The sequence below is a fragment of the Phaethon lepturus genome, unplaced genomic scaffold (genome assembly GCF_000687285.1).
Source record: "Phaethon lepturus isolate BGI_N335 unplaced genomic scaffold, ASM68728v1 scaffold1703, whole genome shotgun sequence".
NCBI classification, from domain to species: Eukaryota; Metazoa; Chordata; class Aves; order Phaethontiformes; family Phaethontidae; genus Phaethon; species Phaethon lepturus.
The window spans coordinates 109,565-133,761 of NW_010528187.1; the positions used below are offsets into that span (position 1 = coordinate 109,565).

The window sequence follows — 24,197 nt, forward strand, 5'->3', positions numbered from 1 at the left end:
CAAGTACCTACAAGGGTCTCAGTTCTATTCAGGTTAGTGATTTGGAACACAGCTAACAATAAATATGACTAAGCGGTCTAGTCACAAGAGAATGAAGAACTTATCTTGCTTTAACAAAAACGGAATGTTTGCCACTTTAGTCATTGAAGCTGTTTCAGTGATTTGAATAGAAAAGGATTCAAGACTTGAAATGTAACTTTATTGAGAGCTTTTGGTAATAAAGTTTTAAAGGAAAGCATGCAGTATTTAAGAGTATGTTAAAAGTCTTGTAGCAAGGAATAGCTGATATATGACATCAATAAACAGGAAGCTAGCTGTTTCCACTTTCTCAATTGCTGCTGTGCTGGCAGAGTCTTTAAGCATATGGTAGAGTGTGGAGTGAAATTCAGAATCTTCTTCTAGCTCTTCTGAAAAAGCTTCACTGGTTTCAGTAATCTTGAGCTTTTGGGCTTTCTGACCATTAAACATGTAAAGAGACCAGTCTTTGACAGAATCTGCTTTAAGATGCTCACTGACCTGTTGCAGGAAAAAAAAAAAGTGCTGTAAGAAAGATGACACACTGACAGACTACCCATTCTAGTATTAAATTCTTGTATGCTCATGACTGTAATGCAGAAACAAAACCAAGGCCCTGCTTTAAACTCCAAAAAACAGTATTAGCGCTCTGTGCCTAAGAGACTGTCTACCAGGTACGGTATCAACACCACAACCTTCCATCTAGTTTGCTTCTGTAAAACGCAAGGTTTGGCCACTCCAGCTTTCTCACTGCTCCTGACTCCTGTGGAGGGAGTAGCTAGGTGTGACAGGCATCACTTGTTTTAGTTCTTGCTCCTGGGATTAAGTATTAGGCTAAATATTTGTATGTATATGTCACATGCATTTAACTCGAGAGAGTAGGAAAGCTGCTTGAGCATTTGTGGTCTGTTCTGTATCTGCAACCACAACTGGGACTATTTTTCTGACTGCCTGGGGAAAGTTTTAACCACATGTGTTTTAATTTGCAGATGGAAACAAATCAATCCTTTACAGTAGTGAACACATGAAACCCCATATGGGCAAGAAGAAATGTCCAGATACTAATTTGTCCTTGCAGATTAGATGGCTGTTCAGAGGCCCCCCCCTACAGTAGGACACCTCATGAAAATCAGCATACAGCCCCCATCATCCCAGCCTTGGCTAAAGCCTCGATAGCTGGTCAGCTCACAGTTACACATCCTCGCACATGAGCAAGTGTCTTTGCTAGGGAGATGTGCATGGGCTGTGAAGCAGTGGAGAAGCAGGCTCTGAAGGTTTGCTGAGCACTGCTAAGTAAGTAGTCAAGCCTAAGTCTTAAAACTGCTGCACTAAGAGTGTATGCAGGGGTTGAAGACAACGCTCAAGATAAGTGTTACTTAAAGAAGTTAATTGTTTCTGTCTAACTATGACAGAGCTCTGTGTGCTGGTTTTCTCTAGAATTTTAGTCTAAAACCACAAACCTTGAACACTACTTGCTCTTGACCTGCTTCTAGATTCCACTTGCTCCAGGCAAAAGCAAAAGCAGATGCAACCAGTGCCATCTGCTGATAGGCCCGGACTTCTGCTAGGGGAGCCTGTAACACAAAAGTACAAGTTAGAAAATACATATGCCTACCAGTCAGTCTAATTCTCTGTCATATAAATGTAAGAAAAAGCTTGCTTTAACCAAAACCCACTGGCTAAGCTGGCAGAACACTTGCATGCTTGCCACCTGCTTCTGCACAACTGGTTTTCACACAAGAAAATGTTACCTAAATGAGAAACAGATGGAAAAAACCAACATGTAAACCACACACTCTTGCACTCACCTTCTTGTTCACAGAGACGTACTTGTGAGAATACTCTCCTGGGAAAATATTCACACCAGCTTTTTTCAAAACTGCTCTTAGGGCAACTGGACTTGTCCATTTTCCTGTGATGTGGGAAAGCACATCCTTCTCTTCCACCACTACTGAAGACAACATACACTGATTATCCTGTTGTTGCACAAACCAGTGAAAGCAACTTACTGGTCATGAAAGCTATTTTCTGCTTTAGGCATCAAAATATACTGACATATCTCTGCTATTCTGGATATTGCATACATATCTGCCACTGAGCTGTAAACTTTCATTCACAGATCCTGAAGAAAGGCACTTGTCTGTAGGATTTCAGAAATGATGGTGGTCTACGCTTATGCTCACACAGACCCTTTTAAAATCACACCTGTTACTGAACTGATTTATATGGCAATGAGCACATGGATAATGATGATGCACAACATGAACCTTCAGAAGGGACATGCAGCATGAAGTAGTAGGTTGCTTGAAATGCTTTTATTTCTCTTGGTATAGTTGGGAGCAGAGAGGAACAATTTTTAAGTCTCTAGCTGGTGAAACAGTTCTGAATTCAGCAAGGTAGTATCAATATCAAAGCACTTATGGGAACTTTTCTTTCTTCTGACCAGTTCACAGAAAATAACTGAAATTAAATTACCAGTTCTTTTCCTTACAGTGTTCAGAAAGGAACAGATCCTGCCTCATTTTCAACCAGGTAGAGTGAGATTCAAATTGCTCTTGTGGAAGCTTCCCAAGTTCTTAATAAAGGACACTGTAATAATTCTTTTGGAAAAAAAAAAAGCTGCAAGTCTTTTATTAAAAAAAAACTATTTACTGTACCTTAACTTGTATCTGAATCGTTGCAAAGACTGTAGTAACTGTAAGTAGGGCTTCATCTGTACCAGTAGGTTGCAATTCCCATGCCTGATACGGCATGTTGAGATGGGCATCCTGGAGAAGTGCTACTGTATAGAAGGCGTCCATCTCAAAGGTGATACTCTTCTCTTGCGTTTCATACGTTATGTTGCCAATGCCATCAGTTCTCCACTGCTGCCCTTTACAAAAGGGATGCAAAAGTACAAAGATGTAGACGTAAAAGCTTCTGCTTCTGATATGTACTGGGGAAAAATTAGTTAGTTAGTAAAGACATCCCAGGTTAACTACTATTCAGAGTTAAGGTAAAACATTAAGTACAAAATAAAAAGAATTCATTTAAGGCAAAAACTCCCCTCATTTTACTTGTCTTTAAGTAAAAGATTGGTCTAATTTTGAGAGGAAAGCTTCTCCTTAACCTCAGAAGAACTACAAATATTAATGTAAGGTAACTCATTTTTTTTACTTGCTATCTAGTAGTCCACAAGCTCATTTTCAACAGTAACTTCAACTGTCACACTGTTGTTTTAATAGGTTCTACTCTCTTTCATTAATGTAAAGTCAGAGGTCTGTTGTACTTGAACTAGAATATCACATTTGGTTTTTAACATTTAATTTTTGTATTTTAACTTAGTACTAATACATGTAGCTCGTTAGGAGCTAATTTGGCTCAAAGTGGACTTTTTACATGACTTCATGCTAGCAAAACTTGATTTGTGGTACACAGTTGTACTACTGCTCATTCAATGGTGTGTATATTTTTTCCATTCATATTAAAAAGCTACAGTAAAAAGCCTCACCAAGCAGTCTGTTATTAGATATGATGCAGAAACAAAACAGAACTAAAAAAACCAAACCTCAAATCAAATAATATTGAAGACCCCAAATTATTTCTGGGCTGTGAATTGGCTCTTATTTTCACAGCTGGATTCTGGAAATAGTCACACTCAGGTACAAATTCCACTGTTGAAATTTAAGAGATTTCTGTCCTAAGTTGGTACCTGCAGGATCCCATCGGGCTATCACAGGATCTTCAAAATACATCACATCATCTGAAAGCTTAAGGGTTATCTGTATTGGTGGATGTGTGGCATCTTCAGCCTCTTCTGGGGGATATGAGTATGCCTCCAACCCACCATCAAGTAACTTTGGCAAGATGGGAAAAAGACAGATAAAGTTTTACTAGAAAATGCAATAGCCTACTTTTTTTGTTTTAAGTAAGTCCACCTAATCACCTGCAGAGTTTCCTAATACACCATTTAAAATGCTTTGCTAATATTGCACATTTCTAGCTACAACACCGAAGACAGTAAAAGGGTGCCTCCTAACAGGCCTTTGACCCCTTCGTCTGCTGTGGGTGGCACCCTTAAGGCAGCGCCACACAGTGAGAATAGTCCATTTTTTAATAGATCCACAGCCTCCAAAAAAAACCAAGAGCCCCTGAGAGGCAAAAGCAGGTAACATTCCACTTTGTCCACACAGAGTCAAAGGGAATGGAAGAGGTCACAGGCACCTGGTAATGCGGGTCTGTGTGCTCAGCTGGGAAGGAAGATCCCACGCCTCTTGATCCACGCACAGTCCCACTTTCTCAGTTCATACGCGCACTTCACTTACTAAAGGTTTTCAGTGTCACAGTAAAAACAGTGCTGTAGGTTAGTGCTGCATCAAGCTCCATGAGTGGGAAAACTAGAACACATTGGCGATAGCCCTCAAATATCTTGCAGAGTCCGTAACTGAATCGGCAGTAATTTTGCTAACAGCCCTCTTGAAGTGTACCTTTCACATATGAAAAACTAAGAACTTCTCTCTTTGCTTTTACTTTGGCCAAGAGCACTTTCCAGCACGACCTGTGCTAGCCACGCTGACGGGCACTGATGGAGCACACACCTCTCAAAGTGCAGGCTGATCTGTTCCCCCAGCTGCTTCAGAAAGTTGGCCAAGCACAACTGAAGAATGATGTGAAAACTTGGTCCTTTAGTTCACTACTCAGGAGCTCCTGTACACGGCATACGTACAGTGGCAACACACCCGGGGAACGGCTCTTCAAGGACGACAGAGAAGAGGACTGCATGGGGTGGAATCTCTTTCCTCACTCACCTCCACCATACTCCAGTCCTTGACTTGTTTGACCTGAGGTGGAAGCTGCAGTACAGCAATGTGGTACACACCACCCACCGGCACAAACTGTTGCAAATCAACAACGTGCTCATCAGTTATCACCTCTTCTTTTTCGTTTGTCTCTCCCTGCATCAGTGGATCCTGAACTAAATAAAACAACCAAACAACATGAGTTAACTTACTGCTTCAAGTAAGACACTGAAATTTCCCACTTCTATCATTTTTCACTTTTGCACAAAAAGTCCATATGCATGAAGTGCTTTATACTCCGCAGCGTCTCAGCACCATCTACTGGTGTTCCCCAAATCTTTTAACAATTAAGAGACACAGACAGCTGGACAATGAAAAGCACTTGTTTTGGTACTGAGCTTTTTAACAGATTAACCTCTGCTCTAACTCTACAGTCAATTCAAAATGCTTTATATAGGAATATGGTTTTACTGATGAAATGACTGACATCATTAATCACAGAAGAATTTCACAAGTATACAGTACAGTAGATTCTGCACAGGTTTAGTAAGATTATATTGGTATGAAAAGAAATGAGGCAAATAAAAAGATAAGCACCTACAGGGCCTATGCTGAAGGTGAAAGACGGTATTTATGAAGAGCAGGAGGGATTTAACATGAAACAAAAATTTTCGGGTATCAAAGTCATGTCAAATTTTTTCCATGCATAATTATGTATATGTTACATATATGTATGAAGTTTTAATTAACTGGAAAATGTTATTAGAAGGCATGCATGCCAGGGACAAAAAAAGGACTATAAATATTTTCTTTAAATAAAACCAAACAACAAGCCCACGTAAAACATTGCACCGGATGTTACAGAAGGAGGACGGAAGTTACCATTGACAGGGATCAAGGAAAAAGTGTTCAATACTGTAAAAACAGCTACTGTAGGTGTTATGAAATTTGCTGTTAGAGAGCAAGATAACCTCAAAAAATGACAAATATTTATATAAAACTGTTTTCAAGCTTTTTAAAAAACAAGTGAAGATGATGTTAATTTTATAATGTCAGATTTAGTTGCCTTAGGCAGAGGTTTTATTCTACTGTATTCACACAACAACATAATGTCCTTTTGCAGTTATTCCGAGCAAAAAATTTACAGGAAGTAAAAGCCATTTTACTACCACCCACAGTGGTAGCTTGCACTTTAACTTGCTTTTTAAAATAATAATAAAAAATATTTAAGTGTCTTCTAAACAAAATTATTCATTCTCCCAAGCGGAATTGAATTCTTAACACTGGTACAATGAAGTTAAATCCAGAGAACTGCAGTAGTTCTCGCTCTTTTCCCTGCTGTTCCATTCCTGAGTTTTGCCTCTCGTCTACCTGCCTGCCTGTTTTCACTGAATTTGTGGTAACTGAGTATCCTTTCAAACTCTGCTCTGAAAAGTGGTTGAATGGCTTTGCAAATCATTAGCATGCCAGCAAAAGCATAGTTTCATAAGCCTTCTCTCCTTATTAAAGCAGATAGATAAACAAACTTGAAGACATTCAGGTATAATCAATACACTTCAGTGCACATACATTTCAACCTAATACTATAGTAGGGATTTTCAAAGCCTTACTGAAATAAAACAGCAAATTCCTCCAAATGAAGCCCAAGTTCTTTAAATTATCCTGAAAAACCACCTTGTTTGGGTGGTCTTTAGGGTCTAGTCCGACAGCTGGTTGCTTGGACTGTGCTCAGCAGAAAGGGTTGTGGGGTGGGGTTTGGTTTTGTTGGGGTTTTTTTTACAAGGAAAAGGGTGTACAGTCCAGCTAAACTGTGCTCAATATTTTGCAGTTAATTTATTTAAGACAGTACTGCAAGAAAACTCACTTATTAAACCAAAGGGCACCACAACACTGAAGCAACTTGTAACTAAACTTATGTGGGAGACATAAACAGTTTCAGTTCCTAGAATTAGGCCCTCTTTTAGCAAAGTATATCAGCACGTATCTCGCTTTACGCACACGTTTAAGTAACACTTGGTAACACCTACACTACCTGCATCCCTACCATTATAGGCATTTGAATAATTTTTTTTCTGAGGAAGTCAATCTCACCTGACAGCCTGGCAGATTCATAAAGATTACGGGTGAGACATACACACACACACATAAACATATGCATAATAATATGTAAATGTACATAAACATAACAAACATGTACATGAACATAAACGTAAATAATAAATGAATTAAAATAAGTGTGGGGACAAAATCCATTTTCCTAGCTGTCCTATTTTCTCCCTGAATTTAACAATCATTAACAGAAATGTCAACAAAACTCAAGTGTTATCAAAACATCAATATAAACTTTGTTCCATTCACACTGACATCTGTATCACAATGTTTCCATATATAAAATTAAATATTTAGAGTAAGTACTTTTGTAACGCTGCACATAAAACCTAACCAAATACCTTGTGATGCTATGTCCAAGATTTCTGGTTTCTTCTCAGTTTCCTCCTCCATCTCATTTGCATCAGTTATGCTGTTGCTGTTTTCTTTGAATGAGAGATCACTCTATATAAAAAGCAAAAGACATTTTTCCCTTAGTCAGACACAGACACAAGAAAGAAGAGGGTATCACCTCCTTCAAGGAGGCCCAAGGAGAAAGAATAGAGTCCCACTCCTCCAGCAGCTTTTGCGCCAATCTTGCTACAGAGTCAAGGTTTTAGGAGAAATCATTCCCACCTATCCATCAAAAATAGTTTTGATGAAAGGTTCTCTCCAACTTTGCACCTGAATATATAAATAGAGATAAACCTAAAGTAATTACTTCATTTCCACAGCAAATTCCATCTCGAGCCCCCCAAGTACCGTATAAGCACTTAACCTTTTTAGCAGCGTGTGCGCTCAAAAATTACGTTTACGCTGACTTTACAGCTAGAAGGGTGACACAAAGAAAACTTAAGCCAAAGCCACACTGAAACTCTGCCAGAACCCCCATTTGCAGTCTGAGCCTGTGCCTTGCCCGTGATATTTGTTCCCTTTCTCACACCGTTTTCTCTTTTCAAAACATTACCCTAGATTTCCAGCCAAATTTCCAACCCAGATACAAATTCATCCCTGTCCTAGCAGACTCCTCCGGAAGCACAGCAGGGGACAAAAGGCAGTTCAGTGCGCGAGCCATCCCTCTGGAGGCACAGGCACCTCCTGTGCCGTGCACTGTGCCTGCCCGTGCATGGGAGGAACACACACCTCCCGAAGCAGGACAGAAGGTGAGGGGAAAGAAGTGTTTACGTATGTAAACGTGGGAGAACTCAAGGCAGAGTCAGACAGGAGGAGAGGCTGCAGTAGATGAGAGAAGTGGAGTCTTCAGAGGGAACAGGAAAATTCACAAAACTGGACTGAGAGAAAGAGAGTAAGACCTAGAAAACAAAAACAGAAGGAATGAAATGAGGAGCTTGAAAAAAGTCTGAAAAATGTAGGTGAAAAATGCCAAAAGAGAAGATCTGTCATGCAAAAAAAAAAAAGAAAAAAGGAACCAAGAAAAATGGGATTCAGGCACTGATTCACTACAAGGCATCAGGGACCGAAAAGGAAAAAGGCAAAGATAGTTGCTCCAAAGGTATTAAGGTGTAAAACATGACAGTTTGCAGTTATTTGTGCAGAAATTTTAGACAGGGAACCCGAGTCATTTCATCTGCAGGTCACAAATGATACAGGAATACAGAGCCAAGCAACCGCCACAACCCCCAAAGCCCACGTGCTCCATTGGGGAGTGTTGATGAAGGGAATTCAGCAAACGGAGCAGTATTGGGAAAGCCCTCTTGTGGCAAAAGCTTCAGCATACAGACACTGAGCAACCAAGTAACCGCACGACCAAGACCTGCTGAACTCAATCCTATTCTGCATACTGCAAATTTTCCTAATACTGGATTCCTGCAATGATTTTATGGGGCTGTCCATTTCTCAGAAGCAGAACGCACGTCACAGATTTATGGAAATATCTTACAATGGCACCTAACATTTCTCATGGCTTGATCCTACTCTAAAACTGCCAGTCCAATGCCAACTTACGCATGCTGACTGCATGGCAACTACCACAGCCTGCCCAAACGCCCCTTCCTACCTTCTGTACAACAATCTTTGGTCATTCATCTTTCCATTCTCTTGAGGTCTGTGGCACTGTATTAACACAAGTTGCCTTTTCCTATAAAACGTTCAAGAATCTGGCACGCTCAGGCATGGGACACATGAAGAAGCTGTTACACCACGACTAGGCTTTGAGTAGCAATAGCGGTGTAGGATGTCCTTTGGTTGAGACGCTTTACCTACCTTTCTCCCATCAGAACACATTTCTTCTTCAGTGGCCATGCTGGACTCTTCCCTGGCTTTCTTTTCCTCCTCTTCTGGTTCTTCTACGTTGTCTTTTGAATGCTGAGTTAACTCTTTGCTAGCTAAGACTTCCAATTTCGGCACACTCTGACACCGCAGCCAAAGTGGAGATATATGATCATAATGCGTATGCAATATGCGAACAGCAACACTGCTCACAGCCAGTGACTTTGGAAGATCAAATCCATGCTGTGCATCACAGAACACATGATTTTTGAACCTGTAAGGAACAGTTTAAAAAATAACATTCCCTCGTAAGATTGGCAGCACTTTTATTCTTCTTCATTAAGTATTCAAATTGATGTTCTACACTAAAAGTCGCCTAAATTCTCTTTTGTCACTTGGCACAGTCTAAGAAATAGAGCGGGATGTCACAATACGCTTCCTGCTTTGTTTGTACTGACAGCTGTTCGTAAGCCCCTCCAGAAAAAACGTAACTGCATTAAGGGGATCAGGAGCTGCAAAAATAATGGCCCTGATAGTATGACAGTGAGGCAGAATCAGGGGGCAGCTCTTCTACACAGTACATTCCTGGTTACACAGACTAATTTAATCGGCAAACTCCTACATAGGTGAAGTCACCAGCTGTCTGCGTTACATCGGTCTCAGTATCTTCCACATAAAACCCAAAGAGATACACAGACGTAAAAGCAATTTTGACAATCAACAGTATCACACAGCCTCCAATCCTTGTGAGAGCATAGGAAACAGGCTAAGAGCAGCATGAGAGGCCAACTTGCATCAGATAAGTATCTACCTTGTAAACTTGGGTTCTTTCATCAGATAGGGAAGTTTCCTGCTCATTGCAACTCCTGCCCAACCAAAACCAGAACAATTCAAATAATACTTCTTTTCAGATAAGAACAGCTGGTCAAAAGTTCTGAAAATCTTCTAGTAATGTATCTTTTATTTTTTAATTCTTGGCTGAAAATTTTAAGTGCATCTCTAAGCTGACCAAAAGGCTTTAACACTAACCCAAATGGGCTCTTCCTGCAGGTCAGTCTGCTGTTGCTCATGACACAGCCTTCTAGCTATCTTAGCAAAGCTTACAGCAACAGGTCCTTAGTCATGGTAAAGTCATTTTATCATTTTATTCCTCATATTTGTGAAGTGGGATTAGGAAGTCTGCTCAAAAATCTTGTTTTGAAAAATATATCAGTTAAATGGTAATCTAATGTAAAGAAATCTTAGATTCAGAACCAATAGTGGAGGATACCTGCATCCCAGGCTCTAGAATCTTTTATCTAAGAGGGGACTGAGCACAAAGCATCATTCAGCACTTTGCAAGCAACTGTAACAGCATAGAAACTATTTACAGCAGCAGCAAGAAACATGACTTCGGGAGGAATTTCCATTCTCTGCATGAGTTCTATTGTTTTCCTTTAAAAATTGTTCTGGCAGTAACAGGGTTCTACTGTAGCATTTTAGGAAAAAAACCATATACATGTATTTATAGGTATATACATCTGTAATACACTACTGTTTCTTCAATAAAACTGATGTAACTAGTACCTTCCCTAGCAACAGGGTGGTGTGAAATCCATCAGCTGGGAGTCTGTAGAATAAATGCTATTCAACATGAAAAGGAATATGAGAAACTGGTTCTTGGTGTTTACTTGGCTTGGGCCGACAAAGCCAGGACTCATTTCAAATTAAGAATTTCAGTATGCTGTACCTTACTTTCTTTTTCAGATTGGCCCAAATACAGAAAGTAACATTTTTATCCTTTATGACGGCCTGCATATTTCCGCTGTCAGAATCTTCACACATATTAGCTGTCTACAAAGAAAAAAGCTGATTAAATCATGTTTTCTTCTTATTTGTATCATTCTGATTTACTTACAACTACACTTGAATAAATAATTAAAGACATGTAGGAATAAAAATAGACCAGACCAAGCTCAGGTATGTTATATTTATGTACTAAAACATGACAATTATAAACTCAAATCTCTTTGTTAAAATTTGAACTATGTTCTTTTTCTTCCTCTGACTTCATCAATTCTGTCAGTCAAAAACTGCCAAATATGGGACCTTACATTATCCCCTTCAACAGTACTACCTCTCTCTCTCTCTTAATCATGTGCCCTTAAAAACACTTCTCAGGACAAGGGGACAAAAAGGACTTACTGAGCAATAAAGCACTCCCATCTCACAGTCACTGCAGAGATTATTTAGTATTTTTGTCAATATAAAATTTGTGAAATGGTAATTACATTAGGAGTTTAATCCTCAACTCAGTAAAGACAGTCAAGAATTTAATATTTCTTAATTTGCAGAGGGTTTTGACTGTGACCATACAGGTGGTTCACTATTTCCTTTACTCCTTTTCATTGTTTTGTTTCCTCTAGCAATATTCTTTTGCTACACATACTTACATATATGATCAATGTACTTAAAATAACAAGCCAGATCACTACTTATACATGCAACCCAGAAAACTGATTCCCAAGTACATTTTCATTTTCTTGTTTAAATACTTTGCTCCTTCCAAGATCTTAATTTAAAAAATATTTTAGTCCTATGAACTTGTATTAAAAAATGTGTACAAGCTAACCTTATGACCTGCTTTTCACACTTGCCATTTTTTGTACAGTAAACTAGCTTTAATTTGTTTCCTATTTTGTCTCAGTGATTTAAATTTCATGCAGCGCCCCTTGTTTTCAACATGTGCAAATCTCACAAAATTTCACAATAATTTAATCTTAAGTGTCTTAATGATGGGAATTGCCACTGTAAAGCTAAGACTTTCAGGGCTTTGGAAGAATTACACGTCTGGTATCTGCTATACACATGATGTGGAAACTCAAACACTAAATCTGGAAACTCAAGTACTAATCTCTGTGACAATTTAAGAATAAATAAAAACAACCATCACAACAAGACACTTGTAGCTAACCTTATGTGCGCTGCGCATATTACAACTTTGAAGTAGTAAATCTTGCTTACTTTAAGCAGGTGCTCTGTAGCTCCATTGTACTTCTGATGAAGCAGATTCTGCAATGCCAGAATAGATTCCTGGTACTGGGCTGTTTCTTTTTCTGTTATCTCATTTGGTGATGTGTCCAATAAAAGAAACTGCAACTTCTCAATTAACTAGAAGACATTATGTGGGGAAAAGTATCTCTGTTTCGATACCACCTTTAACATACTGTTTTGTCATGGAAAATGAGGCCAACTTGCTGCCTTTGTACCTAAACATATCTTGGTTGCAGAAATCATCTTTTTCTATTACATCTCCAGAAATTGTGCTAAGCCAGCATTATCAGATAGACAGTCAACCATGCAACGTGCTGGAAATTCCAGGGTCAATTCTGCCTTCCTTCATTCCTCTAGTCCAATTCCTTCATTCCTTAACCTGTGGGCTGTGAAATCTTAGCTTACGAAATAGAGCATTTAATGAACCTGATCAGTCACATGAGGAAACCTTTTGGTCAAAAATTACTTTTAATGAAAAGTTCACAGCTTTATTTTGGAACCATATTTTCTATAGTAATAATTTCAACTATGAAATCTTAAAAAAAAAATAATAAAAAGACATACAGCAATTACATTTTAATTCTCAGAACACATGCGAGACTCACCCCCAATTTCTGGAAGACCTCATTTAACTTTCTGAAAAACACTATCAAGTTAGCATAAATGAAAATATAATCCTACATTTAGAGAGCAGTTACAAATTGCGTAAAATTGCCTCACAAACCATCAATGGTTGGTGGCTTGCATTTTGGGAACTCTTGCTCTTACATGGCACTTTACTGGCTGTAAGCGTTACACAATAAGGCTGCTGTCCACTGAAGCATCTACATACAACATGAGCTAATATGTTCCGGCTCAAGACTGTTTAAAGTGTACATAGCGGGGAATATGGGTGTTGGAATACTACAGCTCAGTGTAGAAATATTACACACTAATCCCTTAAATGCTCTGCATATTTAACGTCAATAGTCATCTTCTTTAGAGTTAACAATAAATCTGCAGTCAACAAAATGGAAAAACTGAAGAAAAACGTCTGGGTTTTGAAGGTTATAGCCAATTTCAGTCATTAGGCCGAAAAAAAAAGAAAAAAGAAAAAAGGAACGGGGAGGAGGCTGTTAAGGATATGGTCTGGTAAGCTTAAACTAAAAAAATACCATTTTAACACTTACAATTAGCACCTGTTCTCCCTTCTGCATCACAAGTTGAACATCCTCATTTTGCTCTTCACGCCATAAGCTCATGAAAGTATTTATTTCCTTCAGTACCGTTGGGTCAGGACTTCCATCACAACTGAGGTAATGCTCCCACTACAGAAAATGTTCAAAGAAATTTAGATATGGGCATATGGTGCAAATTACTATCATTATTACAAGAAAAAGGAGGATTCTGAAAGACAAATATATTACAGTGATACATTCACATCTGCATCTAAACAGGACTGTAACACCACCTGGCTTACCACTACGCCAGAAAAAAATGGTTTACTTGGATATTGATGTGTTAAGATACTTCTGCTCACCTAGTATTTGCTGTTCATACTTACTCATTTATCAGTAGTTTCTGTTCTGCTAGGTAGAAGCAATGAATTCAGTACCTGCCACAAATAAGGAGCTGAAAGAATGACTGAGAACACAAATAAGGAACGAGTGCAGGTGGAAGAGGCAGATGGTTCTCAAACCAGAATCTGCCAACAAAACTGAAAATCCCTACACTGGCAATAAAGTTGCTTGAGAGTCTTCTACTCGAACATGTTTATTGCTCCTTGCTCTGCCGCTGAAGGAGATTTCCTCCTCCTTACCAATTCAGCTGCTACAGAAACCTCTGGTGGGAATATGAAACCCTAGATTTTTTTTTTAATAACTTTATTTTCAAATCAATTATTGGTCATTCTTATAGGTGGGGGGAAGAGAAAAAAAAAATCAGCAGCAGGCTAAACCCACTTAACTCTACACATGAGCCTAACATTGGCTCATGGGGTCAAATTATCAGCTGTAATGTAATTTTTTTCATTCATATAGTAAGATATTAAGCAAACACTGCCTGCCTGTTTACTCTGAAGATTAATAATGCAATGTTACTTAAGACTGCACTACAGTGAACAACAGATCTTTTAAAAGAAAAGCACTTGTATAATTGCATTCCCAACCACTTCCATAACCATCTCCACTGACTTCAAAAAAAGCAATGATAGGTGAGTGCTCAGTGCACTGGAAACTCCTGTATAAAAGAGTGATCAGTCTCCTCTAATTAAAACATCTGATATCTTTTTTTTTTTTTTTCTATCTTAGCACTTAAAAGAGAGCTTCAGTTTCACCATCAGGAAAACACATCCTTAAAAATAACAACACTTGTTTGTGGAGAAAAAGGATAATTTTCATGATAATTTGTAAATGTGCCTGTTAATCTGAACTGAAATTCTTCAGAAATGGAACATGGAAACTCAGCATTTGGTATTACATATTTCTTTTGCCCTAAATATTCTTAAGAAAAAACTAAACTCACCCTGGTATTTCCCATAATCTACCATTATTTTATCTGAAGACTTATTTCTAAAATAATAGTTTTAATCTTTAGAACTAGCCATTACTTTTCAAAACAAAAAAATCCTTATGTTTCTCCTTCTGAGAAATACTCTTCAGAAACATCCATAAAAAACAACTGTCTCCTTTCAAAATGACCAACAGATGCTCCTGCTCACAAGGATAACAGAGTCAGAGCTTGTCATCAACTGAAAAAGGTAGTAAAAATCATCCCTGCTGCACCTTTGCGGCAAGAAAGGCTACGGGCACAGCAAGGTACACCAGGGAGAGCGTAACCAGGGAGCCTAGGACTGTTCCCTCTGCAGGGCTCCCGAGGCCACATCTGCAGGGCTGCCTCCAGTGTTGGGTCCCTCGGTGCAAGAGAAAAAGCGGTGACCTGGAAAGTCCAGAGGAGGGACATTAAGATGCTTCGGGTACTGGAGGAAATGACACAAGAAGAAAGGTCGAGCTTTGTTAATCTGGAGAGGACTAACAAAGCTAAAGGAGGAGCCAATTGCAATCTACCAATACCTAGAGAGGGGTTATAGAGAAGACAGAGGCAAGCTTATTTCTCAGAGGCGCACAGGGACAATGTGTCATGACAAAGAAGCAGAGATCACAAGCTGTAACAGGGGAAATGCCAATTGGATTCAAAGAAAAATTATTGCCATGAGTGGTAAAACAGTCAACTAGGTTGCCCAGAGATACCGTGCTATCCCCATCCTTAGAAATTTTCAAAACCCAACTGAGCACCTTCATCTAACTTCAGAGTTTGCTCTGCTTTGTGCAGGAGGTTGAAGTATATGAGTTTCAGAAGACTCTTCTAACATGATTTATCCTGCGATTCTAAATTTGTTCTACAGAGGCTTTATAAAGGATTAAGTGATATACAAGACAAAGAGAAAATCCTTGTGTCTACAAGTCTGTTTAACCTTACTTGGAACCAAACAGATCAAATATCATTATTACACAGTTACTGAATATTGTTTGATGCGATTTATGAGAGTGAAATGTCCTACTAGTATATTTCCATGCCTTATTATTTAAAGTTTAACTTTACAGGCATATAGTACTATTGGGTGATAATTCAATCTCCATGCATGTCACCCAAAACTGCAGAAATGAACTCTTAGCTGCATTTTCCTGTATTTCAAGCCCTGACATCTGACCCAGATTTGAGCTGTGTCCTTCAAAGTTTTGGCCAACCTCTCTCCAAATGACGACGTGTCATATCCAGGAACCACTGGAACAATTATCGTCAATTGTCTCAAATTCTACAAAAATATTTTTAAGTCCTGGTAGAGATTTTCTTGTGGAATGTTGAAAAGTAGAATGAATTCAACAAATAAAAAGGAAGAACAAATACCAGAACATCTGAACCTAAATTCCTCTTGACTGCTGTGGGGCCCTAATACTTTGATCAGACAGGTAGGCTTCTCTTTGCCCATGTTCCTCTTCTGTGTACACCAAGGTACAGAAGACAGAGGAGAGTGAGGATGACCAGTTACTACCTTGAGATGGAACTTGAAATGCAGCCACAGCACACAACTAAGATTCTGTAATGGAGACGTAACCTAAAGTCTCTTTATTGTCGAACCTCTACAACACTGAGCAGATTTTGTAAAGAAAGCTTACCTTTGCATGTGCTCTATAATCTGTTTTCCACTGCTGTGCAGACAAAAACTTCTGTTCCAGTGAATAAAGTTCTGCTAGTTCAGATTCCCTTCGTTCTTGATCCTGTTTTTATATATATATCAAACAGAAGAGTTAAATATTTGGTTTATATAACATTAAAAAAAAAGTAGGATATTTGAATGAGTTATCTTTTAAACAAATCCAAACACAGATAACTTGCTTTTTTACGAAACATTTAATTGAGAAGACTGCAGCAGTTCGCAATATGTTATCGTCATTACATTAGCTGCTGAGCCATGTGATAAACATAACGTGTCATATGATTGTTAACCTCTCCCTTGAACAGTTTCCACATCATCATCCTGGAACTACCTCTAATGAGAGCTGATGAAAAATGTAAGCATATGTTGGAAAAATGTGTCCAAGCTGATTTTTTTTCCCTTATAATTTCTATTATTTTCAAATTATCTTCTCTCTATGGGGAAAAAAGTGTTATGTGAAGGAGAAGAGCCACAGGCAAGAGTGACTTTTTGCTGGGGGGAAAAATAAATTGTGGTAAATGTCCTTTTTTTAAAAAAAAAAAAAAAAACCCAAAATATTTAGATATTACCAATCAGTTTTTGTTCTGAATTCCAGTCGTCTAAGAAAAATAAACATACAGACACACATAACATGCACCCACACAAATCAATGCATCTGTCCTAATATGTAACCACTTCTAGAATTTATACCAAAATCTGCTTGCCACAACTGTACCAATTATGGGGAACACAAAAAATATATGCAATTGCAAATATAGTAGAAATGGAAAAAAAGAAGTAGTTATTCAAACTGGAGCATCACATATCCCAAAAGCTAATGTATTTAACCACAGCATCTTTATATATCAAAAACAGGCAAGACTACCTTGTCTCAGAGAACTTTTCTGAATCACAGAATCATTAAGGTTGGAAAAGACCTTTAAGATCATGAAGTCCAACCATCAACCGAACACCACCATGCCCACTAAACCATGTCCTGAAGTTCCACGTCTCATGTGTTTTGAACACCTCCAGTGATGGTGACTCCACCACCTCCCTGGGCAGCCTGTTCCAATGCTTGACTACTCTCTCAGTAAAGAAATTTTTCCTGATATCCAGCCTAAACCTCTCCTGGTGCAACTTGAGGCCATTTCCTCTCGTCCTATCGCTAGTTACTCGGGAGAAGAGACCAACACCCACATTGCCACACCCTGCTTTCAGGTAGCTGTACAGAGCGATAAGGTCTCCCCTCAGCCTCCTCTTCTCCAGACTGAACAAGCCCAGTTCCCTCAGCCGCTCCTCATAAGACTTGTGCTCCAGACCCCTCACCAGCCAAATAGTGGCTTAGTGAAAGAATTTTACCGAAAAAAATCCAGCACCATTTCCCTTGACTTTACATGTATTATGTTTTATTCAATTACTAATCCAGCTCACCACCTTCTCAACTTGTGGGATCTTATACCAGAGTGCCTTTCAGTGATTTGGCTAGATTTTTCATTGCTAATTTTAATCTAGTAATGCTAGAAAATTTCCTCTACATTGCTCCCACTAAGGACATAAGGAAATTCCTTTCCATTCTCACACTAAATTAATAACGTTTCACAGACCTCATCACAAGTTTAGAAAGAAGATTAGAATTTTTCATTAACTATCGAGTATGAACTAACTTTTGCCTTAAGCTTTTCCATCTGCTCTTGTTCAATTCTCTCCTTTTCAAGTCTTGCTGCTTCTTCTTGTTGAGCTTGCAATCGGGCTTCCTCTGAAGATTGGGAAATATATCAAAATAATTATATTTTGTTTAATAAAACCAGACAAATTATTTTGTTATTAGCTGTAATCACAAAAAAACTATAATAATGAGCAACACAAAGGTTGTATCTTGTATTGTGCAGAAATCTTCCAAAAGAGCCAAATTACTTTGAATTATAGCACTAAAACACACTAACTATGGTGCTACCCCTATCAGGCCATGACAATACAAGTGGAGAGAAGGATCAGCAAGCCCTCTTCTTCCCCTCAGAAACAGCAGCAGGAGTTTATTTATCTAAAGCGCCCTTTATCTACAGCTTGAACGGGCCCAGGTTCTTAATCCAACATCTGTGGTGAAACTGCCCGAGTGGTTCAGTCCCAAGTTAGTCTTCTCCTTTCCTACAACCTTTGGTGGATACCTCAATCTTACAGTTGCTACTTCATTGAAATCCTCTTCGGGATCAGGTACTCCTGATGACAGTTTTAGCTCTTCTTTGCTGCCACAGGGATCAGAAAATCAGAAAGGATGTGAAAACTAAAATCGAATTCAAACTCTAAGCCTTCAGCCTAAGCTAGCACAGCCTATGCATCAATCCAGATGTTCCCAAACAGTGGCTTGAATGTCACTGCCTACATGCAAATCACTTACAATCTATCTGTGTTGCACAGAGGCAAAAGCAACGGCAGTTCCCAAATCTGCCTGTACTCACCTGAGCTGTTACCCCCATCCACAGAGGTTACTTAGTCATTAGTAGTCACTTGCTATTACTAGCAGTCATGGCATGCCCAAACCCCTGCGAGGATGGATTAATGGCAGCAAGGGAAGAGATGGGTCTGATGTTCAGGCAGGGGTATGTGGTTGTGATACTGAACTGTAGAAGCAGACACATTCAGATGGGGAGGACAGGTCAAGTCGTGCAATTGGGACTTCATTTTAAGGGATACAGTGATACACAACGGAAAGATCTTGAAGAAGCGGGTGGAAGAATCAGTTGCTCAGCAGAGACAGAAGACTTAAGCCCAAGCAAATGACACTTTAAACTATCCAAGTTTGTATGCACCTTATCTGCTACCCCTTCAGAACACCAGCTAGCACCCAACAGAAGTATTCTGTTGGCTGCCTTTGGAAAAAGTCCTTTTCAGTGAATTTCTCTTCTCTACTGATAACTAGGCTTGGAAGGGGCCAGGAGGAAGAAAACCACAGAACGCTGCATTGCTAACTTGCTGACAATATTGCAAAAGGTCATGGTAAGAGAGAAAAAAAAAAAAAATAATTCATTCTTCCAGCCATTCTTCTTCCCAGGTCCTAGTCATGGTAGCAGTAACTCGACAACACAGTATGGCTCTAACAGGAAAGTGAGACGTGGGAGGCGGTGACAAGTAACACAGAATTTGGCCTACACAAGAAAAGAGAAATGAATCACCTGTATTTGAGAGAGACAGATATTGGTGCACATATAGTTTGGGAGATTATTTTCTGTCCATTTAATTAAAATAAGTGATTTGTGCCATCACATGCCCTGTAAATTAAGTGCACAGTACCTTCCTCTTTCAGCCTCCTTTCTTCTTCTTCTTTCTGTAATCTCAGTTGTTCAGCTTTGCTAACTTTCTTTTTGCCACCAGACTCAAGGTTTGCAATAAATTAAAAGAAAACAAATGTCAATATTACTTTAATCCATTTTGGGAGGTATTCCCCCTCTATAACTTTGCCATTCTAATCTGATCCCTGAATTAAGATTTTTAGACTCCCTACACAGTCAATGAAGCCTCCAGGACAGCAATCCACATCCTGGACTCAATTTTGTTCTCATTTTCATGATGCAATATATGCTCTCACAATTAATTGTTCTGTGCTAGACACTCCTGAACATGACCACACTAGGGGAATATTAAAATATATTGTTTTAATGTGGACATTGAATAACAGGTAGATCTGCTAAGAAAGTGGACGTTACAGCATCAACCATTTTGGAAAATATTCGGAAATGTATTTTGGGATATAGGTGAGTCTGACATTTAGAAGCATCTAATTCACACGACAACTAACAAAAAGTCCTCTTTACTGTCATAAAACCCTAACTGCAACTCAAGACAGTTAACTGTTCAACCTCTAGGTTAATCCTAGAATAACTACATTTTAAATTTGGGTTTCTCAGAAGTTATCTGCCTTATCAATTCTTAGAAGTTTGGGTATACATTTTAAAGAAAATAAAAGACAAGGTAAATAACATGCAAAATCTACTGTCATGTAACAGATTAACCAAGATAGAACATTTTTTTTTGTCCTGTAATTCACAGCATTCATAGATTCCTCACTGGTGATACACATAAAAATGTGACAATTCAATCTATGCAGATGAGGCCACATTGTTCTCAGGAGACTTGAGCAGCTAGGACGTGGTAAGCATAATTCTCTTTGGATTTCAAGATTTGGATCTGACCCCTCACTTTTTTTGTCACCAGCCAAAAAAGAAGATTCTTGGACAAGTTTTTATTTTTTATTATCGTTTTGTGTTTGTTTAGTTTTTCTGTTGACACAGTCTTGGAATGTTTAATCAAACATGTAGGATCAGCACTGTCACTACAAAACATCACTTAAAATAAAGACACACATGAGGACACCACCGATTCCCTGTTAATGCAGTAGCAAAAGCAGCCTAAGGTTGCAGTCCTCACCAAGTGCATAGTTACTAAGGACTAAATTATCTTTATTCAGTTTTACTCAGTGTTTACACAAGTAACACTACCATTGTATTGCACACACAATAAACTTGCAGTCAATGTGCCTTGACTCCATCTGGGGTTGATGGAATGATGCCTGGGAGGAGTGCTGTTCCTGAAGGCAGATGCTGCAAAGACAAGGCCTGAATACAACACATTTAAAAAAAAAAACAAAAAAAAAAAAACACCAAAACACAAAAACGCAAAAGGGGAGAGAAGAGAGAAAGATGGGCCAGGAAGTAAATCAAAGCAAGTATATGGAGCTTGCAAAAATAAGGAGGCCAATTTTGTACTGAACTGCAAAATTAATTCACAGCCAACATTATTGTTTACGAGTGAGACAGATAAGACTATTTCTTTTGTATACGTGAGAAAATAAACCATGATATTCTGCATAGGCTCCAGCATACAGAGAAAACAAAGAGTGACAGCAGCCTAAACTAAGGTTGAAAGCAAATGTATGGATGACAAAAGACAAGATGTCAAGGAAAACAAATGACTTGCATTTGGTTGTGTATCTGTGTACTGGCTGAACAACAGTATTCTGCCACTGACCCGCACAAATGAAAAAGAACTGAATTAAATTAAATGTTTACTTTTTTAAAAACAGAAGAAATATAGAATGTAAATGGGTTCAGAAGGCAAGGCAATGTGAAAAGAGGAGACACATCCTCTACCTAGGCATCTAACCTGAACGTTGCCTATCAGAGCTGAATCCCAAGTCCCCACGCCATCACTGGCAAGAGACAAGTGCTTACAAGGATTCAGACAGGTAAGGTAAAATGACTAAAACATTACAAGTTTCATCCACAGTGCCAGCAAGAGAATATAACTGGACGGTATCACAATGTAAATGAGCACTAAGGATCAAAGACATCTGTTAGGAATCCAATCCTCCTCTTCTGCAGAGAAACGGGCACAGAATGGTAGCACAGCAGCATGGTGCCCATCTTGCAGAGGTGTAAATAAGGCAATAAAGAAAGAGGTCCAACAAAGCTGACAGGGAGAGACAACGAAAGAGGACTTAAGTCCAGACAGTTGCAAATGAACATGATGGTATTATGAAGTCTTCCCACCCGCTCCACCTGAGTATTGGGTGGGAATTTGGTAAATACTGTTTGGTAAATTTGGTAAATAACGTTACGAGTCCTCCAATTGACAGGGAGCTTAGGAGACAGGTTTGGAGACAAGAAGAAGGTTTGTCATTCATCACACAAAAAGTGTTAGTTCACATTTTAATTCAGACTAGTATATTTCCAGATATACATAACTACTTGGAAAGCTATTTACTTTGCATGGTGATAAATATATACATAAATGTAACTTTGAATACAAAGGTTATCACAAAGCTTGAACAAAAACAATGGTGAAAATTCAGTGCCAACAACAAACGTACATCCACCAGAGTTAGTGTGCATCTTATCACATTTGTTACCAAAGCATTTATTTGCAAAATTCGCCTAGAACAGGGCCAGCAAAAACCACAATTCTACCCATTAAGATTTCAGGAAAGAATCAGTTCCTTCCAGTTAAAAAAAAAAAAAAAAAAAAAAAAAAAAAAAATCTTTGATTGCTTTTCCTCCAGTGAAAACGGAAAATCTGCTTGTTTCCATTATTTACAATCACTTTTTAGTCAACTTCTTTTCACATGCTTATGACAACATACAGCTGACAAAATTTGAGATGCACAGGTCTCCAACGAATACATGTGAATGCGTTCTTTTTTGCGGGAGGGCTGGATAATTTCATTATCGCTGAATTAAGAATAATCCACGGGCATGAATTTATGCAACCCAGTTTTCCATGAACTTCTGTTTGTTGTCCCCCCTACCCATCATGTGTCCAGCCTGCAGCTCAAAGCCAGGACACTGGCTCCCTGTCTGGACCTCCATGGCCAAGCACAACGCACAGCGGCTGCGCTGGCCACCTTCTCCCTAGTAGTTCTGCAGGAATGACAACTCAGCCTCCCTGCAAAAGGCACATAAGCTTAGTGTCCTGGAGACACCTCTTCCTCTTTCAAATTTGATGGAGCCTGACTGACTGGCTCAGAAGAAATACAGCTTAGAAAACAAAAAAAACCCACCTTTTTCTTTTTAAAAAGCACATTTGCATACGATGGTATCATAGCACTTTTATTGTGACAGAACCTCTTAAAAATCATGTTTGCAGTCATTAAGTCCAGAAGTAACTGATGCTTACTTTCATTTCAGTATGAACTGGTTTGTAATTTTATTCATTTAATTTCCAAAATAACAGAATTGTGCTGGCACAGTACCTAAATGAACACTGCAAGGGTCAAAATATTGTATGTGAACCAGAGCTTACCTACCTTTTTTTTCTTTTTTGGACCCTAGAAGATCGGGAGGGGCAGGGAGAAAGAGAGGAGGGTGGGGAAAAAAAAAAAAAGGAGAGCGAGCATCAGAGAACAGGGTATCAAGTAGTAAGGAATAGTTAGAAAACACAACTGTTCTGTAAAATTAGATGAGATTAACTATTGAAAAATGACAACAACTTCAATATTGCAGAAAATTAGCCACTAACACATTACTCCAGACCATCGTAATTTATCAGGCTAGATTACACTTATGGTTATAGAATTATATCTACTTATTCCCACTGTTAAAAAATTAACGTACAACAAATATGTAATTTAGTCCAAGATACAATTTAGTCAAAAGATGTTTTCTAAACCAAACAACTGATACTGTGTGCTACCCCCAATAACATTAAATTATACCACATGATGACTTAGAAGAACACAGAAACACCACTGGCATCTTTCCTTATTCAAGGGGAAACTGAACATGAAGTGAAAAATGTAATTACGAGACTTCTCCAAGTGACTACAGGAAATAAGGACAAGGTCTAGAAAGCCAAACATCTACCTGAATCCCTTATTTGATTTACCAAGAAATACCTTTTCTGTGCGACATCTAGACATTGCCATGTGAATTTAGGTTAACTTCAGTGTGATTAGATACCCACATGAGCATATTCCCTGCGGGGTGGAAAAAGGGAAGGAGGAGAAGACAGGCCGTGCAAGGGAACGCAGAGGGGTTTGTTACCATAGAGCAATTCTGACAACAGAGTTTTAGTAACCTCCAAGCTGAGTTTCATGCTAAACAGCCATAGTAACAAACCGCGGCACAAGAAACGAGATTGGGGGATTACAGCGAAGTTCACATGCCCTTCGCGTGACTTTAGATAAGACTTACAACTTCACCTTAAATTTTTTTTGCCATATACCGGTACTTCAGCAGCCCATGTGGGATACTTCAGTCCAGCCCTTACCCACCTCACCAGCGTCTCAAGGCTCCCGTTACCGTTGCTTCTGCCTTCCCTCTTTACCTGCAAGAGCTCAAAGCCCTGCGGCTACATCGGCACCAGCAAAACTGCCCGGGCACAGGCCG

At 38.9% G+C, this 24,197-nt stretch overlaps 1 protein-coding gene across 1 annotated transcript; it reads right to left on the minus strand.

The window, feature by feature from the left end:
- Positions 1–246: 246 nt before the first annotated feature.
- On the minus strand, positions 247–18,005 carry CASC1 (cancer susceptibility candidate 1). Its single transcript, XM_010283582.1, has 13 exons — positions 17,985–18,005; positions 16,298–16,399; positions 13,313–13,450; positions 12,114–12,260; positions 10,840–10,943; positions 9,105–9,384; positions 7,244–7,346; positions 4,803–4,969; positions 3,707–3,851; positions 2,673–2,887; positions 1,824–1,991; positions 1,476–1,589; positions 247–516 (listed from the first exon to the last, which is right to left on the minus strand). Exons 1-13 carry the CDS (start codon positions 18,003–18,005, stop codon positions 247–249), a joined length of 1,974 nt encoding a protein of 657 aa, XP_010281884.1.
- Positions 18,006–24,197: the final 6,192 nt, after the last annotated feature.